General features: G+C 40.0%; 1 protein-coding gene across 1 annotated transcript in view; it reads right to left on the reverse strand.

Moving 5' to 3' along the window:
- celsr3 (cadherin, EGF LAG seven-pass G-type receptor 3) overlaps positions 1 to 21,772 on the reverse strand; it is a 232,178-nt gene that overhangs the window by 184,981 nt on the left and 25,425 nt on the right. The window contains exon 2 of the mRNA XM_048606305.1: positions 13,262 to 13,900. Coding sequence (XP_048462262.1) covers positions 13,262 to 13,900 — 639 coding nt within the window. The remainder of the gene's footprint in view (positions 1 to 13,261; positions 13,901 to 21,772) is intronic.

Here is a 21,772-nt window from a genome sequence, read left to right on the forward strand (position 1 = left end):
TCTCCTCAGTATGAGTAAAACACGTCATCTAATAAACAAAGGTACGTTACATCCAGGAAAGAAATTCTATTTTAGAAGGAGACACACTATGCAAGATGACTTATATCATTAAATTTAATCTTGGAAAAAAAATTGTGAAAAATTGGAATCAAGTTTCTGGGGTAGGTATCCTACCCACTGAGCTCTGCTGGTCAATCAGTCGTTGGTAGGATTTGCACTCAATTCTGCCACTCAGCAGGCTGTGACTTCTGCTGGAATGACAAACCCCTCCCAAACATAAGTTTAATGACCCTGAGGAGGCCCGGCCCATGCCAAACTGACTCATTTTCCTTCTGGGGCAGAAGACACACACAACCGACAGCTGGAACCGTCCAGGAGCTTAAATCCTACCGAAGCAACCAGTCCCCGAGGAGATCAGTCCGGCCCAGGCCTGAACCATGACCTTGCAACCCCCCACCCCAGGGGTGGCCCAGCCCACCCAGATCCATCTCACTCAGCTGCTGGAGCAGCAGACTCGCATCACAGACTCCCAGGACCGCTCAAGTGAAGGAAACCTACAAGGAAATGGGAAAAACGCGCTGGCCTGCAGGTGAGACTGAAACAATGGGGTCTGAAGGCCCCTCCCCAGCATAGCAAATATCTAGGCTGTCAAAAACAAATGGATGAACTCAGATTTAGTCTCACCTTCCAAAGGGAACAGAGACACTGTTGTGAGCTGTTTCAAAGAGAATTGGCTCAGTCCTGCCATACCTGGCTGTGCCTTGCAAGCTGAGGGGTTCTCCATACATTCTATGGACTGCATGTCATCCTCGGATAAGGCAAAAGAGAGGTGGCCTCCTGATCAACACCTCCAGGTGCTCAAGCGTGGCGACCCTGGCAAACCATTACTCCCCAGATCTAGAATACCTTACATTGAAATGCTATCCCTGCTATCTGCCGTGCAAGTTCACTTCCGCCATCCTGACGGCAGTCTACATATGACCCCATGTAGATGTGAAGACTGCCCTGGATGAAATTTACACTGTCACAAGCACTCTGGAGATGAAATTCCCTGAGGCCTTGCTCATTGTGGCCAGCAATTTCAACCAAGCCAACCTCAAGAGGGTGCTGCCAAAGTAGGACCAACACATTTCATGCACACTAGAGGACCGAATATCCTGGACCACTGCTACACAACCAGCAAAGACGCCTACTGCTTTACCCCTCGATCACACTTCAGAAAATAAGATCACAATACTGTGTACATCCTCCCACCTTACAAGCAGATGCCAAGACGGTACGATCCTTCACAGAAAGAAATACAATGCTGGTCCGAGGCAGTGGAACAGCGTCTCTCAGACTGCTTGGAATCAGTGGACTGGACCATATTCAAGCACTCAGCAGAAAACCTGGACGAATACACTACTACCGTTTCAGGCTTCATTAGCAAATGTGTGAAGGACTGCGTGCCAAAGCCAATCTGGGTGTTCCTCAACCGGAAACCTTGAACGAACCAGCAAATACACCCCCTACTGAAGACCAGGTGTGTAGCATTCAAATCAGATGACCCAGATCTACACAGAAAATCCAGATATGACCTCTGCCAAACCATCAGAGATGCCAAGAGGCAGTAGTGGACCAGGTTAGAGGCCTAAACCAACCACACAGACTCCCGCTGCCTGTTGCAAGGCCTAAACAATATAACAGGATACAAAATGAAGCAGAGCAAGACAGTGGTCAAAGACATATCCGTCCCTGATGATCTCAATGTTTTCTCTGCTCGGTTCAAGCAGAATGCCAGCGGCACAGTGTCACCTGCCCTGACAGCCCCGGACATGCCTGTTCCCTTCATCACCGCTGCAGATGTCGGATCGGTCTTCCTGGGAGTCAAACCAAGGAAAGTGACTGGCCTGGACAGAGTCCCAGCCGTGCACTTAGATCCTGTGTGGATCAGCTGGTGGAGGTAATCAGTGACATCTTCAACCTCTCCTTGCTTCAAGCCAAAATCCCCACCTGCTTCAAGAAAACCACCATAGTCCCCGTACCTAAGAAAACACATGCAGTGTGCCTTAATGACTACCGCCCAGTAGCTCTGATCTCAATAATCATGAAGTGCTTCAAGGGGCTGGTCATGGCCCACATCAACTCCAGTCTCCCAGCCTACCTCAATCCCCTACAGTTTGCCTACTGAAGTAACATGTCCACAGAGTACGCCATTTCCCTAGCCCTACACTCATCCCTGGAACACCTGGACAACAAGGACACCTACATCTGAGTCCTGCACATTGACTACAGCTCGACCTTCAACATCGTTATCCCCTCCAGACTGATCTCAAAACTCTGAGATCTAGGTCTCAGCTCCGCCCTCTGCAACTGGATCCTCAGCTTCCTGACCCATAGGCTGCAATCAGTGAAGATAGATAACTGCACCTCCTCCACAATAAAACTCGCCACTGGAGCTCGCCCAAGGATGCATTCTCAGCCCACTACTGTACTCCCCGTACACCCACGACTGTGTAGCCAAATTCCAAATGAACGCCATCTACAAGTTTGCTGATGACACCACCGTGATAGGACAGATATCAAACAACGAGTCAGAATACAGAAAGGAGATAGAGGGTTTGGTGATGCAATGGTAACAACCAAATGTCGGCGAAACTAAAGAACTGATCATTGACTTCAGAAAGAAAGGAGGAGAACACTCCTCCATCTGCATCAATGGAGCGGAGTTTGAGAGGGTTGACAGCATCAATTTCCTAGGAGTGATGATAACCAATGACCTGTCCTGGACTTCCCACGGAGATGCGATGATTGAGAAGACTTAACAATGCCTCTTCTTCCTCAGGCGGCTCAGGAAATTTGGCATGTCCATAAGGACCTTCGCCAACCTTTACACATGCACCATAGAAAGCATACGGTGTGGGTACATAACAGCCTGATACAGCAACTGCTCTGCCCAGGACAGAAGAAACTACAGAAGGTTGTGTGCACTGCAGCCAATCTCTCATCCATAGACTCCATTTATACTTCTTGCTGCGAAAAAGCTGCCAACAACATCAAAGACCCATCCACCCCGGTAATGCTCTCCTTCAACCTCTTCCATCAGACAGAAGATACAGAAGCTTGAACACAAGCTTGAAGCTTGTTGTTATTAGATTGATGAACAATCTCTCTAACTTCAAATAATGTTGAACTTGTTAATGTTGATCTTGCCTAGTTCAAGTCCTGACCGGTGTAACCCGTATGCCTTGCTCTGTCCAAGATATTTTCCCATCCTATGAGCTGTATGTCCTTGCCTACTATGATCTGCCTGTACTGGTCACAAACAAAGCTTTTCACTGTACTTAGGTACACATGACAGTAAATCAAATCAATCAACCAACCAATGTAACACTTTTCAGTGCTATTCCTCTAGAAATGAACCTTTGGGCTTTGTATGCATTTTTCTGTCCAATAGTAGCAATGGTTTCTAAATTTGTCCCCAATATCCCTTCGCACCTCTACAGCAGTTAAGCTCATTTTTTCTGAAGTGTAGGTAGCCTCCTTATCAAAATGCATCATCTCACATTTACATATCCTGATATTCATTTGGCACTAACACACACTCTACAATTTTAACAATGCCCTCTTGTATTTTGCCACGGTCATCCTCAGCATTAACAATAATTTTTAAAATTTCCAGGCCCAAATACATATGATAGCTAGTGTGATCAAGGGCTCTGCAAGACAAAAACCTCAAACTCAACAATTTCAGGTTGTAAGTACCACAGATACAGGGGCAATGCACATTTCTAAAACACCATTTTCATACGATGCTGAAAGCTTACATACTAAATACATTGTGCTGATTACATACACATACGACTACATACGTATTGAACAAACACTACACCTGTCTTCCTACTACATTCAGCACCTTGGAGCTCTCCAAACAGCTTGCTAAGTATATACAGTAATTGCAATGATGTTAAAGAGAGGGATGAGTCTCACCAGCTTTCTCATAAGAGTGAGAACTATCCTTCATGTCTCTTGTTTGTATAAGATCAAAGGAAAGGGAATAACACAGAAAATATTGTAGAACAAACCACAATAAGCTTTTATTGATACAGAAAAAAATAATGCAAATCACCCAAAACAGAGCTGTAATAAACAGCAGTTATTTGGTAGAATTAAAATTTCTGATACCACAAATACACACATATGCATAAAAACCAAAGCCAAACATGAAATTACTTATCAGATCTTGTGAAAGACAGAAAGATGTCCAGCAACAGCAAGACTCCTCCCTAACTTCTTTTCAGAACATTCAGACTTATTGACAGTACTGCTCTGTACAAATTCAGTTGACAACTTTCATTCTGAAATGAATCACTATTACAGAATATGGGCTAGGATTTTATCTATGAAAATAGACACTGCATCGACCTGTGAATGCATGAATTCTAGCATGGTGGCGCTGGGTTGTGAGTCAATGACAATATGCCAGTAAATGCAAAAACCAACAGCCCACCTGTCATTTTAAATGGATTATGCTAACGAGCCAATTGACCTGAATATGATGCTGACCTCCCAATAATACAGTTGGTTTGGAAGGCAGATGAGAGTGGACAGTCCACTGACTCTGGTGAAAAATTAGGAAAGAGGGAAGGGTTGGTACACACTGGGGGTGAGGGAACCCAAGCCCCTTGATGGCACCCTACCTACTTTGTGCCTCCATCGTGGCCTCCAAAATCTGAGCTCACATTCCCCTCATAGCTCTCTTTAGGGTACTTCATCCATCCACACCCAAAAATCCTGGACTTCCCCAATCCAATATCCAAGCCTCTTTGTCCTAACAGCACCCATTACAGGTTTCTGGCACAGCAAAAGCTATTAACTAATCATACTAAGCTCATTAAAGCAACCTACAGCAGCAGCAATAAAGTTAGCCAGCTTGCGAATGACCCCTTTTAACAGCAAAATGTATCCATCGTCATGGATTCGAGGTAAATTACCAGAGTAATTAACATAATTCAGCAGCAATTCCACACTTTACATGGACTCTAAACTACAGTTTGAATAACTGACAAGTAATAGTATCATGAAAAACAAGTCGGATTGCCTTTTTTTTAATTATTAAAGGTATTGCTCACGCAGTGAGTAACACACTTCCTAATTCCACAAAGCCTGTCCGCCATCTAAAAATCGGAAGTCAGAAGTATGATAGAACATCTCCACTTGCCTGGACAATTGCTGCTGCAACAAAACAAAAAGTATGACACCATCGAGGACAAAGCAGCCCTCTTCATTGAAAATCCATTTACCACATTAAACATTCCCTTCAGCATGGTGGCAGCAGTATATGCTGCAATGCCAACCATTAGCAGCTTGTCGCTCAAGCAGTTTAGGCCACCACCAGAGTTTTAATGAGAAGAGTTTGTGTCTTAAACAAGATACAGTTTATTGCATGATAACAATCAGGTTTAAGCTACTTTAAGAGGATAGGCATTATTACTAAGATTAGACCTTGGATACAAATCTTCACAAAATCTTTATAAAATGCTAAGTTTTTCGGCCTTTTCTCCATCTCAATTCACATGATATCGTCTGATTGGGTGGAGTTTAATGCAGTCTCCAACATTCATATTCACTCTAATTTCAAAACTGTTACAGCATACAACTTCTCTCCCTAAGCTTCTTTCTCCCCCCAAAAGTTAATGTTTATGTATTTGTGTATTTAATTGCATTTACCATTTCCCCAAATCTCTGAGCGCACAAATTCAGGGATTCTGAAGTTTTCATAATTTTTCTAGAACATACTTTCTTCGAACTTGGAAAATTGGTTGGTTTTGGCTTGAGGACTGTTGACTTTGACTCTGTTCTTGACATTGTGTAGACTGTAAAGTTTCTCTACAATTGTAGGATCTTTTATTTCTTGGATGTCTTTCGCTGAGGACATCAGTCTAGCTCAACCTATTACCTGATCTGAAGAACACTTAATCTCCTGAATTTATGTCACAGAACAACTCTTCCCTGCTGAATCAGGTAATTGCCCCATTACATCTGGGAGTCTTTGATCTCATAAATTCCCTTCATGGAAAATTGCTGTTCTATTGAAAAAGGTATTTTCTTTTTGTAATATCCTGGTTTTCTAAACAGTCAATTTCTCAACTGTATTCTCCATCTGAGGACATAAGACTCAGTGTTGGCTCCCAGAGAGTTTTATGTAACTCATATCAAATCTGTTTAAGGAAATATTTATTCTCAATCTGCCAATACATTGGAGTTTAAAGTTGTCAACTCTCTACCTCAATTCATAGATTAGGCTAAACATCTTTATTCATCCTCTCTAGTATTTTAGCTGGTGAATCCAGCATGTTTACATCCTTAATCATGCTACTTGAAAATTGCTACTGACTTAGCTCTGTTGCTGGTACTGATAATAAAGATTTTAAATAGTCCTCTTCAACTTCTGTCATTTCATTATCTGACATCAAATCCAAACTTGCTGGGAAAATTTGATCACAAGGCTATGTTGATACATTCAGTTAAAATTTCAGTGATAATTTCAGTTAAAAATTGATTAATGAGCTCAAGTGGACTGACCCTTTTTCCTCAGCTGCATCTTCTCACAAACTTTGCTTGATTTTGTCATCTAAATTTTCTTCAGTGAGGGCAGGACACAAATATTTCTGCAAATTCTGTGTGATTATCAATTTTCATCTCGCTGACAGTATGAAACAATTCTCTAGCATCAATATAGGTAATTACAATCAATTCTTTGCTCTTTTCGTGTTCCACCATGAATCTAGAAAGCTCAAAGAAGTCTTCCACCAGTTGTTAAGCTTTATCTTTGGATTTGGCATAATATGGTCTCTCTTGACCAGTTTGGTATCGATAATAACTTCTTTACTTCAAAAACGTTGAGGTGAAGACATGTAGCATACTCAAGGATGAGGTTTAGTGATTATGCATTATATATACATTTTTTAGTCTTACACAATTTGTATTGCAGAGTTGCTTGAAGCATATCTTAAATCTCGAGAACAATTTCACCTGGATCATGTGGCTCCATATCTGTAGTAGATGAAACTTCTGTTTTTCACCCATTGTGAATAATATCAGTAGACAGTGACACTCACCCTGTATAAATTAATTAGATCTCCACTGATATAAACACATTCTGTCCAACTGTTTGATCATAATTTACTCTAGGAATGAGTACCTTTTCAAATGTTGGCAGCTCCATCTTTGAACAAGTAACTATTTGACTTTTGGTGTTCTGTAACTGTATAATACTCCAAAACACCTTCTGAAAGTGATCTATAGATTTTGATAGCATTTTTTTTTATTTAGTTGGGCATTTTTTATGCTGCTGAAGCTTTCATGTTAAACAGTGGTGACAATGACTCACGATATCTACTGACTGGCCTATTCTTGTTACTGTATAAGAGCCATTACAGTTTATATACTCTTACTACCGAATGGATACTGTTATTCTTCTGTGATAAGGCTGTTCTTCTCCTCTCAGGACTTTACTTAAACAAGCTGCCACTGCATATTAACTCAACCTTGACAATAACTAGACAATAAATACACTCTTAAATAGGCCCACTTACTGCCTAAATGGTCATTAATAGTCTACTAAATCAAAAACATGTCAGTAAAGGGCAGACTAGGTTATAGGGAAAAAGGGAGAAAAGTCAATTTGAAGGTTATTGCATCAACCATGATCTCAGGAATGGCAGAGCAGACTTGATGGGCTGAATGGCCCAGTTCTATTGCTATGCTTATGGTCTTGAGCATGATCCTAAATTTGCAATGGAAGCCTAAGCAGGAATGTTTCCTATTATCAAGGAAAATAACAGTTTTTACCAAATCCCCATAATTCTATTGTCAAGAACTGACTTAGCTGTATAGAATATGCTTCCATGTTGACCCCTCTATTACAGAAACCATTATGGTTCTTCTGATCATAAATCTCTACCCATCCACAACCAGATATTCATCAAGCACCTTCACAAAACTATTAATGACACAATGAATGGTCCAAATTATTACTTCATTCTGAAGAGAAATAAAATGTTGTCAATCTCTAATGTTGCTCGAGGCTTGTTAATTTTAAAATTCATTTCTACAGGCTAATCAAATTACCTGTTTGTATAAACATTGTGTCTGTCTCACAGCATTTTTAAAATAGCTGACAGAGGCTGTGCTGGAAGCATGCCAGGTGTGTTTGAGGTAGTGGGTGGGTGTCAGTCATGTGCAGAATAGGACTTTGGGTCAGCGACCAGACACATTCCCATCTCTGGGAAATCTTGCTGGAGTCAGTTATACAATGGAAGCAGCTCCTCACCCAGTGACAGGAAGCCCATTAGTGCAAATAACTGGCCAGTGGGAGATGTCACCAGGATGCATAAGGAAATATATAACGAGAAAGACTATTTGGCTGTCCAGACTCACTCCTTTCACAAACTCATTTATTCTATTTCAGACTACTGTTGCAAGCCCATGTCCTTGCTTAATGATATGTCATGATAGGATTTCGAAATAGTTTGGTCTGAGAAATTAAACACAGCTGACTTTTACCCATTTAACACAACACTCAATTTCCAGTCAAATTTTGTGCTAGTATCAGAATCTCCTGGGATATCTGCAATTATTTAGATGACATTTAGATTTCAATTATTTAATTGAGACATCATGTACTTTCTTAAAGTTAAGCTGTTACAGCATCAGCTATTGATCATGGACATATTAGGTTGTCCAGGCCAGGTTTGCTGTTTATAGAAATGTATTTCATAAGTCCTATTGTAGCAACAGCATAGACCTAAATAAAATGCATCTCAGATGAATTCAGGATAACAAAAATCTTCTAATATTAAAGTGTATCCCATTGTGACAATAGAGGTATTTGAATAGATATCCTTAAACAGTCAAAATCCAGTAACACTGAACACTCAATTATTGTATATAGATTGGGATATTGCTACAACAGTTTAAACTCAAAGAAGAACGCAAAATAAATCATTGGAACCCTATCTGGTTTGAGAAGGAAGACTAGCAATAAAGGGATGTCAGGGAGCACAAATGGCATACTTCACACAGCCTTGTGTAATATCACACCCATGTTTACAGCAAAAGGTACACATTCTTGGCAATGGCCATGCACAATTGACTACGTACTCTCTGGGTCAACATAGAGCTGTCTATGCAGCTATGACATTTGTTATAAAGACACTAGTAGCTGACATGCTGCATTAAAGTGGCATTACAGTGGAATTAACGGTCAGTTTCAACTTAAGGTCAATCTCTTCAGGCCTGCAGCATGCCTGTACTGTGGGTGTAGATGGTGTCTGGAGACAGCTGGGGTATTTCTTTGTTAATGCCTCAATCTGCATCACTTCCACGTTACCAGGTACCAAACAGGGGTTTAGAAGGCTGTGCCAATCAATCACAACCTGTTTCTTAAAAGCAGATTGTTTGGGTGTTGAAACTACAAAACGTAATTTTTAATCTTTATGATTAGTGTTGCTTGACCATCGAACGCCACAGAATTTTAATTCTGATTTCACCAAAATGTTACTAATTTGTTTTAACTTTGTTATTTTATTTACAGTTCTGAGAGTGAGAGACAGGCGGTACAGTGGCTCAGTGGCTAGCATTTCTGCCTGAAAGCACCATGGACCCAGGTTCAGTTCCACCCTCGGGCAACTCTGTGTGGAGTTTGCACATTCTCCCAGAGTCTGTGTGGGTTTCCTCCAGGTGCTCCGGTTTCCTCTCACAGTCCAAAGATGTCCAGATTAGGTTTACTGGCCATGCTAAATTGCCCACAGCATCCCGGGCGTGTAGGTTAGGTGGATTAGCCATCAGAAATGCAGGGTGTGATTAGCCATCAGAAATGTAGGATTACAACGGTGGGGTGAGTCTGGGTGGGATGCTGTTCAGATAGTTGGTATCGGACTCAATGATCGAATGGCCTGCTTCCACACTGTAGGGATTCTGTGATTCTAAGGTATTATAAATGCCTATTTACACTGCAGTTCACATCCTACAGCCATTGTGCTGCTTCCTCAGAGCAGCGAAAATTACCCGTAAAGTTTGCAGTAACCGGTGAAAGTCCTAATTTAACAGTTTTAATTTTTTGTTTTGTTTTGCTGATGTCAGCCAAATGATGTGCAGCAGTCTCCTCTCTCTAAGAGGAAGCACCTGACGAAGCATTCCTTTGTGACTGGTTTGCCGACTCCCATAGCTAACTGGCACCATTTGAAAACAGGATGTGATCATCACAGAATCATAGAACCCTTACAGTGTGAAAACAGGCCATTGAGTTCACACCACCCCTCTGACCGGTATCACACTCTGACCAACCCCCTACCTTATCCCTCTAATCCTACAGTTCCCATGGCTGATCCACCTAACCTGCACATCCTTGGACATTAATGGGCAATTTAACATGGCCAACCACCTAACCTGCACATCTTTAGGCTGTGGAAGGAAACCAGAGCACCCAGAGGAATCCCACGCAAACACGGGGAGAACATGCAAACTCCACACAGACAGTCGTGTGAGGCTGTATCGTGAGACAATAGTGCTATCTACTGAGCCACCATGCTGTCCCATGGTTGCTAATTTCCACTTTCTTATATATTACGTTGAATACAACAGCAAGTAGGTTATGACAGAGTTATATATAAAATTAGGTATGCCACAGGTGGAGTGGTGTATAGTTTTAGTCTTCACACGATAGGAAGGATGCGATATCACTAGAGAGGATGCAGAACACATTCACCATGATGTTGCCTGGGCTGGAGCAATTCAGCTATGAAGGCAGACTAGACAGGCTGGGGTTGTTTTCTTTAGATTAGAGAAAGCTGATTGAGGTGTATTAAGTTCTGAGGGACATATACAGATAGGGAGAAACTTTTCCCTTTAATCAAAGCATCAATAACCAGGGGGCATAGTTTTAAGGTAAGGGATTTAGAGGGGATTTGAGGAAAACCTTTTTCACGCAGCGAGTTGTGGGTATCCAGAACTCACTGCCTAAAAAGGTAGTAGAGGCAGGAACTCTCAAGACATTTAAGAACAATTTAGATAAGCACTTGAAATAGCACACAAGGTTTTTTTTTAAAAAATTCATTCACAGAATGTGGCCATCGCTGACTGGGCCAGCATTCATTGCCCATTCCTACTTGTCCAGAAGCAGTTGAAAGTCAACCACATTGCTGTGGATCTGGAGTCACATGTAGGCCAGACCAGGTAAGGACTGCAGTTTCCTGCCTAAAGGACATTAGTGAACCAGATATGTTGTTTCTGACAATCGATGATAGTTTCATGGTCATTATTGGACTTTTAATTCCAGATTTTCATTGAATTCAAATTCCACCATCTGCCATGACAGGTTTCAAATCTAGGTCTCCAGAACATCACCTGGGTCTCCAAATTAATAGTCTGGCAATAATGCCACTAGGCCATCATCTCCACACTAAAGGTTACAGGTCATGTGCTGGGAAATGGGATTAGAATAGATAGATGCTTGATAATTAGTGTGAACACAATGGGCCAAAGGCTTCTTTCCATGCTCTACTCTGCGCTATGTCCATTAAGATCCATCTACCATTTAATAGTTAATTTAGTTTGCTTATATAGATACCCTTGAATGCTGCACAGCTCTCTATTTGCCAACTATCCACATAACTTGGCATCATTAAAAATTGCTGTTACTAGATTTATCATCCACTTACCATGAGTGAAATGAAGGGATCTGAAAAACCTCATGCATAACTCCAATAGTCATCAAACCAATGATACTGAAACTCATTATAGGCAGTTCGAAGCACGTGGCATATCCAGCATCTTACCATGGGATCGAGTCATGGTACAGAGGAGATCTGAGGAGCAGGTAATGAAACACATTTATCTTGAAAAGGGAAGAGACGCAGAGGTGCCTAAAATCAGACAACATCGAATTATGGATCCTGTAGCTCCGTCATTTGGTTCCTTTGCTCCAACAGTCACTTCCAATATAGAAATTCCATATTACACTAGATGAAGAATTTAATTAAGAAATGCTCAAGATGGCAGTGGAATTGTTGATTTCTCATGGGGCCTAATTATGAAATACAGGTAATCCAGACCCAATCTATATTAGACCTTTCCAGCCAGAGAAAAGAAAAGAGACAGAAATGGCAAAGATCGAAGTGACCCTGAGGTGCTTTGTTATCTTTGTGCACATACAAATTAAGTAAAGGGTTTATTTTCAGGAATGCTACAGAGAATTTCAATTAAGCCATTCAATAAACATAAGAATTGCAATCCTATCACAGATATTTTAGCTGAAGAAAAACAAACACATGAACTTAACGTTCATGTGTTGCAAAAACACCTGGTTCAAAAATAACTTAAAACCTAGAACTACAATGAAATTGGAAGATGTTGGACAGAAGCATTTGCATACAAATAACATTAGAACAACAAAAATGGATGGAGAACAAAATTTTTGTCTCCTGTCAAGAAACTGAAATCTATTACAAAAGTTGAACCGGACATCTTGGAACAAGTGGTATTAAAATGAACAAACTGGCTAAAACCAATAAGTGCTCATGATATTCACAGGTAAGGAAATGTCAATGCTGCTAAATGAGAATGCTTACGTTAAAACCATTGTGGGAGTTAACATCCATTGTACCACTCAGAGGCAAGAGATCCTCAAATACCAACAGCTACACAGCTCAAAAGGGTGAATCAGTCTTGGCATTCATAAAATGGTGCTATTGGGTGAATCAGGATATACAGTGCCACTGGATAGACATCACACTTTTCTCAAGCCAAAGACGATTCTGGTTATGAATATGGGGAGCAGCTGGTCCTCTAGAGGAAGCAGTGACCGGCTATCTCAACTGCAACTGGGAACCAACTACACATCAACAACAAAAACTAACGCACTCTAACGTTATCACAATAAGTTATACAGATCGTGTATCAGAACATATGATGCACTGGCTAGGAATTACACTCCTGAAAGCAATGATAAGTGGGACTGAAGACATTACCAGGCATAATGAATTTATTGACCTAATTCTTGCCTGTTGAGAAGCTGTTGTCATTTTATATGCCCAGCAATTTCGTCTTGAAAGGACCAGAAGGTTTTCCAAGGATGGTGTCTCTGCATTATTCTGAGAGATTAAAATCTATGCAACTTTGTTGTCAATAAATTTATGTTTAAAAACAAGGTAGTTTTGACTCTATTCAAAAGAAAATAGATTGCTTCCCAAATGAACAAAATAATTCTAGTTTAACAAACCTGTGAACTCCTCACGGCACACACATGTGTATCCACCCTCTCTGCGACTGCATATTCCTGAATTCTGGCAGGGATTTGAGTAGCAAAGGTTGATCTCTGTCTCACAGTAATCTCCAGTAAATCCTGGTGGACAGCGGCAACGCAGACCTGTGATGGGATGGATGGGCCGGAAGAGCATGGACTCTGAAGCAATGAATGCCGAAGAGCTATCAAACTTTAGCACCGAGATACATTTCATGTAGTTTTCACAGGGTTCCCGAAGACAGACATTGTCATCAAACGGAAGGACCTCCAGCATGGAGACCGAGGTCAGCAACATCCGGCTCATATACAGCTGCTCCTGAAGCTCATTGGAAGGGAAGAACTGGCTCTGGCTCCCACCTGGAACCAGAGCAGAAAAACTCACGTTCAGAATGCTGCCGCTGACATCAGTGTCATTCTGGATGTTGAAAACAAAGATGTCCTCCTTGGAGGTTGACAAGACTGCTGCGAGGCCCTCCACAAAGCGATTCAGCAAAGGAGAGAGGAACCGTTCCTGTGACATGTTCTCCAGTCGCACCGTGATGCTGTTGGATAACATCTCCTCCGTAATGACAATTACTCTCAGAACACACTGTGCTGTCACACTATGAATCCCATCTGGAAAAGCAGAAAGAGCAAAATTACTCAATCAATATGTGGAATTGGGATCACTGGGCTTTTCATCATGAAGGATGGTTTCCATTGGCCAGAACAGAAAGCTCATGCAACGAAGTATGCTGCTAATTAGACGTTACAGCAAATGGAACAGATAATTTAAGATACATTAATCATTTAAAATACACAATATTCTTCAATTGGCATTTTTCAAAATCACATTAACTACATAAAATTCGCAATTCCTTTCCAGTTATTAATTAATGGGGTGTGGGGGTAGCAGAGGAAGACAGTGATGTAAAAAAAAAACTGAAAACGGTTCGCACTTATTTAAGAGATAGTAGGAACTGCAGATGCTGGAGAACCTGAGATAACAAGGTGTACAGCTGGATGAACACAGCAGACCAAGCAGCATCAGAGGAGCAGGAAAGCTGACATTTTGGGTCTAGACCCTTCTTCAGAAATGAAGACCCTACTTCATTTCTGAAGAAGGGTCTAGACTCAAAACGTCAACTTTCCTGCTCCTCTGATGCTGCTTGTCCTGCTGTGTTCATCTAGCTCTGCACCCTGTTATCGCACTTATTTAACACCTTTTATAACATCAAGGCATCCTGAAGCACATTAGAATGTTGTAATTCCTGTATTCTAAATTAGGAAACAAACAGTTAATTTGTGCACAGCATGATTCCACAAACAGCAATCAGAAACTGACCAGACAATTTGTTTTATGGTGACATTGGTAGAGGGATATGTATCGGAGAACACAGCTGCTCTTCTTCAAATGAGGCCAGAGGACTTTTTTTACATTGACCCAAGTAAGCAAACTGAGGCCTCAGCTGGGCATCTCATCTCAACGTCAATCCATCAGACAGTGCAGCACTCCATCAGTACTGCAGTGAAATGCTGGTTTAGATTTTTGGATTTTGAATGCACGGAGAAGCTAGACACAGACAAGGTATAATGGAATTTAAGATAATGCCCAAAGGGACGGAAGAAGTACTGTGAGAGGAGGCTTAAGTGTAGCATAAAAGTAGATCAGTTGATTCAAATAATCTGTTTCTAAACTGTAAATTCTATGTGATAAGCAAAACAAAACTGTTTCTATTACAGTGGCAGTGGTCCAGAAGTGCGTTTGCTAGCTAAACATACGATGCTTCTGCTCTTGTGAACTTTTGTTTTTTGGCTGTCAGCATAAGCCTGTGCTCTTGAACGCACACTGAGTTAAATGATCAATGCCACAAAAACAAATCATCTCTGATCATTCATTCTTTTCTTGATGTTATTCCCTTATGTCAATAAATTAAGCCCAGGGACATAAGGCACTACTGCAATTTAGTATCTTTTATTCAGATGATCAGGGTCACAGTATACAAATCAAACCTGTAACTGGTTCCCTGTGGTGAGCTGAATGTGAATCCTTTCATCAAACTATGCTCACAATTGACAGCCAACATGGATACTTCTTTATGGATAGTAGAGCTAACAAAAGCTTTAAGACTTACCTTTTTGCATTAGCTAGGTTATAGAGGACCTGGGGATTGCTTACATGTAAGTATGGAACTCATCTGACATCAGGTGTTTGTTTCCTTAATCAGAGAGCCAAACTTTGAAACTTTGTTTGTGCAGCGAATAAAGATTCACTGCAAGTGTTCAAAACGAACTGGACCAGTTTTTAACATACCTGACGTCACAGCATACAAAATACAGGTGGAATATCAGGCAACATTTATTGCCATCAGAAAATTGTTTGATCACCTTCAGGGTATGGAGAGAAATTTCCAGACTCTGAATCAGTTTAAGGAGTTCCTTTCTTTACTTCTCTTAGCAGTTTCCCTACCTGCTGCAGGACTAATGTCATTCATGGTGTTCAGTTGTACCACAGTGGTGTATGACAGATTTGATGGAGCAAATGCTTACTGTCTGCCCATCATTCTCATATGGTCATTACTTGTTTTTTTTACAGTTTTTCAACTCCTAAACTGAATAAAAAGAATTCAGGTTAACAGAGTAGCTAAACCTTTTCTCAGAAATTACAACAGTCATCATCTTGTTGCTTCTGCCTAATTGATACCAATAGTGTTTGCTAAAGATGCTTATAAATGTTCATTCGACAACATTACATGTTACAAACTCTGTATTCCTCTAGTCAGTCTCAATTTGACGAAAGAACACACAGATTGACATTTTAGTTTAAATGCAGTTCTATTATTTCACCACAGTCCAAATCAATTATTGAAAACAGATAGTGCTACCTGTCACCAGATTGAATGGAATTGTAACTCAGTTTGAGGTTTACAACATCGTGATCCGTTTTCTAAGATTTCCTAAATATTAACTGCTTAAAAATTAAATAACCACATATTGCACAATGAGAAATACTTCACCCACAAAATACCCACATCCAAACAATTTAAATGTCTCTATACCGAACTCAATTCTTGAGAGATGGTCTGACCAGAACATGACACAGTTTGAGCAGGATCCTTTATGGCTTATATTTTACTGTTTTGGTAATCCAACTCCCTGTTTATTGATTGCTGCTCCATTTAGATACATTGTGCAGGGTTTTCATGGAATTCATCCGAAGACAAATGTCTGCATAGATTACAGGGTGAATTTTAAGCTAATCTGCCAATCAGGGCGTGAACAACAACAGATGGACCTTTCTGTTGAAGACAATGGAAACCAATATTCGGCAAGTACTCAACTAGCAATCTGCTCAATTCTATGAGATTCTCATCTGATAAATTAGATTAAAGTTATTCTCAAAGTATCTACATAATGGAAACGAAAGAGAACATACATCACTTGGTCTATTTCCAGTTGGCAATGCTTCATCTAGGTCAGTTCCTGCAGTGTTATAAATATTAACTCAAGATGGAGATCTGGTAAACCAGGTTTACACAACATTTATATGCAATGAGTTTCTAGGGGTCAAATGGGTTTATTTGAGAAGTTCGTGGGGAAACAAAGCAAGGGTATTTTAATAAAGTGGAATGATGTTACATTGCCTTCCACAATATTTTACAAAGGTAAAACTGGACAGATAGCGACTAAAAACAATTATCCTTGATACTAGTTATGAAATCTCTGACTTCAAATCAGCGGATCTACAGAGAGAACATCCAATTTCTATTTAAATTCTGCAGATGTTTCAAAACAAAAATCACAAATTGACAGGAGCAGATCCATTTTGGACATAGAGGTAGTTTAAGCTGCTCAGAAATAGCCTTCAAAGTAAAATGTTCTTCTGTACCCAACTATTCACAGCAACTTCTGCCTCCAATTTCAGGCAAGCCAAGTGGAATTCCCACCTGGTACACATCTATCTATCAAATCATTCCAAGCCAGAATCAATAGAGATCACTGCACTACAGGCAGTCCCCAAGTTGCGAACAGATTCCGTTCTTTGGTCAGTTTGTAAGTTGATTTGTGTGCAAATTGAAACACAATGCTGGACAACATAAAGTAGCTGCTCGTATGTCGGATCTTTAAAATTACATCCCTAGATGGGACTGCACTCTTAAATACAAGCATTTGTTAAATTGGATGTTGATAAACCAGGAACCCCCTGTACTACACTCCTCATTTTCTGTTTAGCCTTATATAGGATGTGGATGTCACCAATGTCAGCATTTGTTACCCTCGCTAATTTTTCCTGAACTGATTGGATCTTTCATCCATTTCAGAGGACAGTCTAGAGTTAACCACATTTCTGTGGGTTTCAATTCACATGGATGCCTGACCAGGCAAGGATGGCAGATTTCCCTCCCTAAAGGGCATCAATGAACCTGGCATGTTTTTAAGGATAGTTGACAATGTTTAAATATTACATGGTCACAATTGGATTAGCTGTATTGTTAAATTCCTGATATTCATTGAATTCAAATTTCACCACTTGCCAAGGTAGTATTCAAATCTTGAGCCCAGATCATTATTAGTCTAGAGCCCCAGATTACCAGTCCAGTGACATCACCACCAAACCACTTCCTCTTATGTAGCTGCAACTGGCAGACAAAAAAATTGGCCCCAAATTATTCTGATATTTTGCTTTGATTCAGATGGATGCTTACTTGTTTTCATTTTGGTGTTTGCAGCCTCCAGGAAAAACTGTAAAAGTAACTTAAGATGTATCTGTTGATATATGATGCAGACGTACACTCAGCTCACTAGACAGAATATTACAACAGCTGCTACAAAGGCGTATCCTCGTGCATTCACAAATACTTAAAAGCTCTGCTTATTTTTACATATTAATTATTGATTTCCATTCAACCTGAATATGACAAAACAGTTAAGATGTAACAAAATTGCAACAGCAGTCAAAAAAAATCACAGAACAGTTGTGAGAAAAATTATGAACAAATCGACAGAATTGCACTCACAGCAGGATATCTGCAGCAAGTCTATCAAAGGTACACTCCATAAACTGGATCTACTTCATGTTATCCTAACTTTGTGTGAGTGTTTTACTTGTAGTATCACTACTAGTGGACAAGTAGTAGTAGGGCTGTACTGGTCAGATCTCTGCAATGACCTGGTACTGTGTCACTACACAAATTACAGACGATTCTACCTCCTTTGGCACTTTACATACATCAGCCTCAATATCCAGTCTATTTATCTTTACAATGCAATCATATCCTACAAATGCTGATTTTCTTGCTCATTAAAAAAAAACAAACATTGCTTAAAAGAAAACAGCCCTCCAATCTTCACTTATGAAAAAGTCAGCCAATTATCATTGGTCCTGCTGATTTCACACAACTCTTGGGGAAATTTTTCAAAAGCTGGTTAACAGCAACAGGTTGTCACAATATGATAAATCACTTGCCTTACATATGTTATGCAAGACTATTTCTACAAGATTCACCTGAAAAGTAACAAAAAAACGGGAAACTGAGTCATGCAGTTAACTATAAAAGTTGTGGTCCAAGGAAGATAATCAGAGTATCTGGTTCCATCCACCACGCAGGAGAAAAAGGTAAACAGAAAACTGTGGAAATACTCAGCATCTACAGAACAAATATTTAGATCAAGAAAGGTCCTTGACCTGAAATGTTAGCAATTTTTCTCTACGCAGATGCTGACAAATATGCTGAACATTTCCAGCATGTTCTGTTCTTAATAAATTTGCTAGAATCCTGAAATATGTTGCTTTTGTTTTAAGAAAAAAGAGAAAATGGAGATAATGTGGGAAGATGAAATTGTAATGGAAGAACATGCACGATCAGTGAATGTCAAAGTGGGCTTCAAAGACTAAATGGTCTACTTTTTTATGTTCTTTTGCAATTGAACACTATTTGAGTGGAGTGAAAACATCAAATTGCATCAATGGAGTGCTTTGGAACAGGAGACATGGAACAGCTTGGCTGAAGAAACAGCCAAGAACTTCCACAATTAAATAAAAATGAAACCTATGAAAATTGAGCTTGCACTAATTCTGCAAATATAGATTTAAGCTGCTGTATCAATTGTATACAGGTTATCACCTCTTTTATAAATCCTCAACTTCAGTTTTAATGCAATGGCAAAAGATAGAATAACTCCGTTAAAGTTCTTGGGAAATCCACTAGGTATCGTCATCACTCCTAAAATTTAGCATTACACTGGAGCTATAAATCCTGCAATGTCACATCCAAGTAACAGGAATTATGGAATTCACAGCATTAGAGACAGTTATTCTGCCCACGTCAGTTTCACTTCTTCAACTGGTGCATTATGCTTCACTACTCTTCCTGTTTGTTCTTTTTTACCCCTCTTCACATGCATAGTTAGCAAATTAACTTTTACATCGTGTTAGAATACTACTCACAGTAAACCATTCCATGCTCCAGAATTTGTACAAGGGAGTAAAAACTTCTTCTAATAGCCATTTTTATTCTTGTAAAAACAGTCATGAGTCTATACTGTCTCATTATGGATTGAAGACCAGAAGACATTCAGTCAAGACAGGACTGGGTTTAGACATGATGCCCCTGTGACTGAACAGCTGTCTAGCATTCACTAAGTCTCACACATTAATAATGAACACTTGGCTAAGCTAATGTATTCAACAGAATGTGACAGATGCACTACTGTTAAGAAAAAAAGCATCTTAGCAATTCATTCCTGCCAGTGTCTCTGATAGATGTCCTTAACAATTGTAGTTTGAACAAAATATTCCAAAAATTGTGAATATACAACGTTAATTGAACTCGTACAATTCAGTTATTTGAGCCTGCATAAAAATATGGATGCATCAGAAATGCACTAATCTTTTATAAAGCAGAGCTCACTCATGTACACCCAAACTCAGAATTTCTAAATGCACAGCTGAATTACAGATCTTTGCTGTTCTAACAGTACAGTGCATATCTCCATTTGGAGAGTCATAGGGCTCAGTCAGAACATTGAGGCTCTAGGTCAGTCAAGCACAACTAATAGAACAACACTAAGCTTCTATTCAAAGGCTCTGAGAAGTGTAATGATGGAGGATTCAACCTTGTAACGAAAGGAGTTGGCATATCTAGTAGACATCGAGTCACTGATTAATGAAACACTCAAAAGGCACCCTGATAATAATGTAGTTAACTCTCAGCTAGATGATTTGAAGAACTTATTTCTTGACAACTGGATTCCCAGACTCTCCCATTCAGCACTTGTTAATGGTATTTACAATATTGGATCTCCACTCTGAAGACAGTAGCCATGAAACCAGGAATTGTGCAGAAGGCAGTAGCCAAAGCAGTTACCCTCCTTGAAGTTTTGTAGAGACTATAAGATTACAAAATTGATGTAATGAAAAGAATGTTTCAATAACCTTTTTTATTAGATGACTAAATGTATTATACCTCACATTTCTGTACAACAATGGGCAGGCACAAATGACTTCTTCCATTAAGATAAGAGCTTTGTAGGAGAATGCCAGAACTTCACTTCCTCCTTGAATAATTTTTTATCACTGAGCATTTCAGTCACCAACCAGCAAAAGTAGAGATTAATTTCCAATGATGACTTGACAGCAAACCCACAACATAGTAAAAAATGCCTCCCAATTTAGTCCATTAAAGGAAAACGTACTGTCTTAACATCTTAATAATTCACAAGGCATCAGTGATATAATGAGGCATATTCTACAGTTGTACAAAGTCTCTGAAGGACCTCAAAGGAACTTCTACAACTAGTCCTAACACAGTTGTTTGCAGATTTATACTTCAAAAGAATAAAATTGCTGTGCTCATACATCATTAATCTTACTGTAGTCATATTTAGAAACAGGGAGTCCTAGCTGTTCGGAACTATATTTGCCACAGCTTTAATATTCATTCCCAATATGGCAGCTATGAACAACATCTAGATCTACATTCAACATGCATTAAAACACAGTAGTTTGATGTGTGTAAACTGTATTTGACTTGTGGGCTGAATTGGGAAAAGGGCTATTTTACACCAAAGGACTGAGGAAGGACTTGCTGTACTTTTCAAAAGTAAGTTACCAAAACTTCTTATGGGTCATGTTTATGTTACTGCTTTGCAAGCAGTGGGGACAATGTAAGAGAAGTTGGCACTGCACCATGGTGTGTACATAAAGAAAGATTCAGATGACAACCAGTTGCTGATTGGTTTGTAGAATTGTGACACGTTGCTGATGCAAAGATCATCAGCTTGACAGCGACTCTGATTGGTTAGAAGGCAGCTCACAGGGTGAACAACACAGTGAAGCACCAGTTGCTGTCGGTTGCTATCTTTAACTAAAGAGACATTATAATCTGTGAATCAATCACTCTGTGCCTCCTGCAAAGAAGGAAGTGAGCCCGAAGAAAAACTTGAAAAACTAGAGGATTTTGGAAATGTAAGGAATCTCTTCATGAATTCTTGAGGACTGATCCAACT

The sequence above is a fragment of the Rhincodon typus genome, chromosome 16 (assembly GCF_021869965.1).
Source record: "Rhincodon typus isolate 14 chromosome 16, sRhiTyp1.1, whole genome shotgun sequence".
Lineage (NCBI taxonomy): Eukaryota > Metazoa > Chordata > Chondrichthyes > Orectolobiformes > Rhincodontidae > Rhincodon > Rhincodon typus.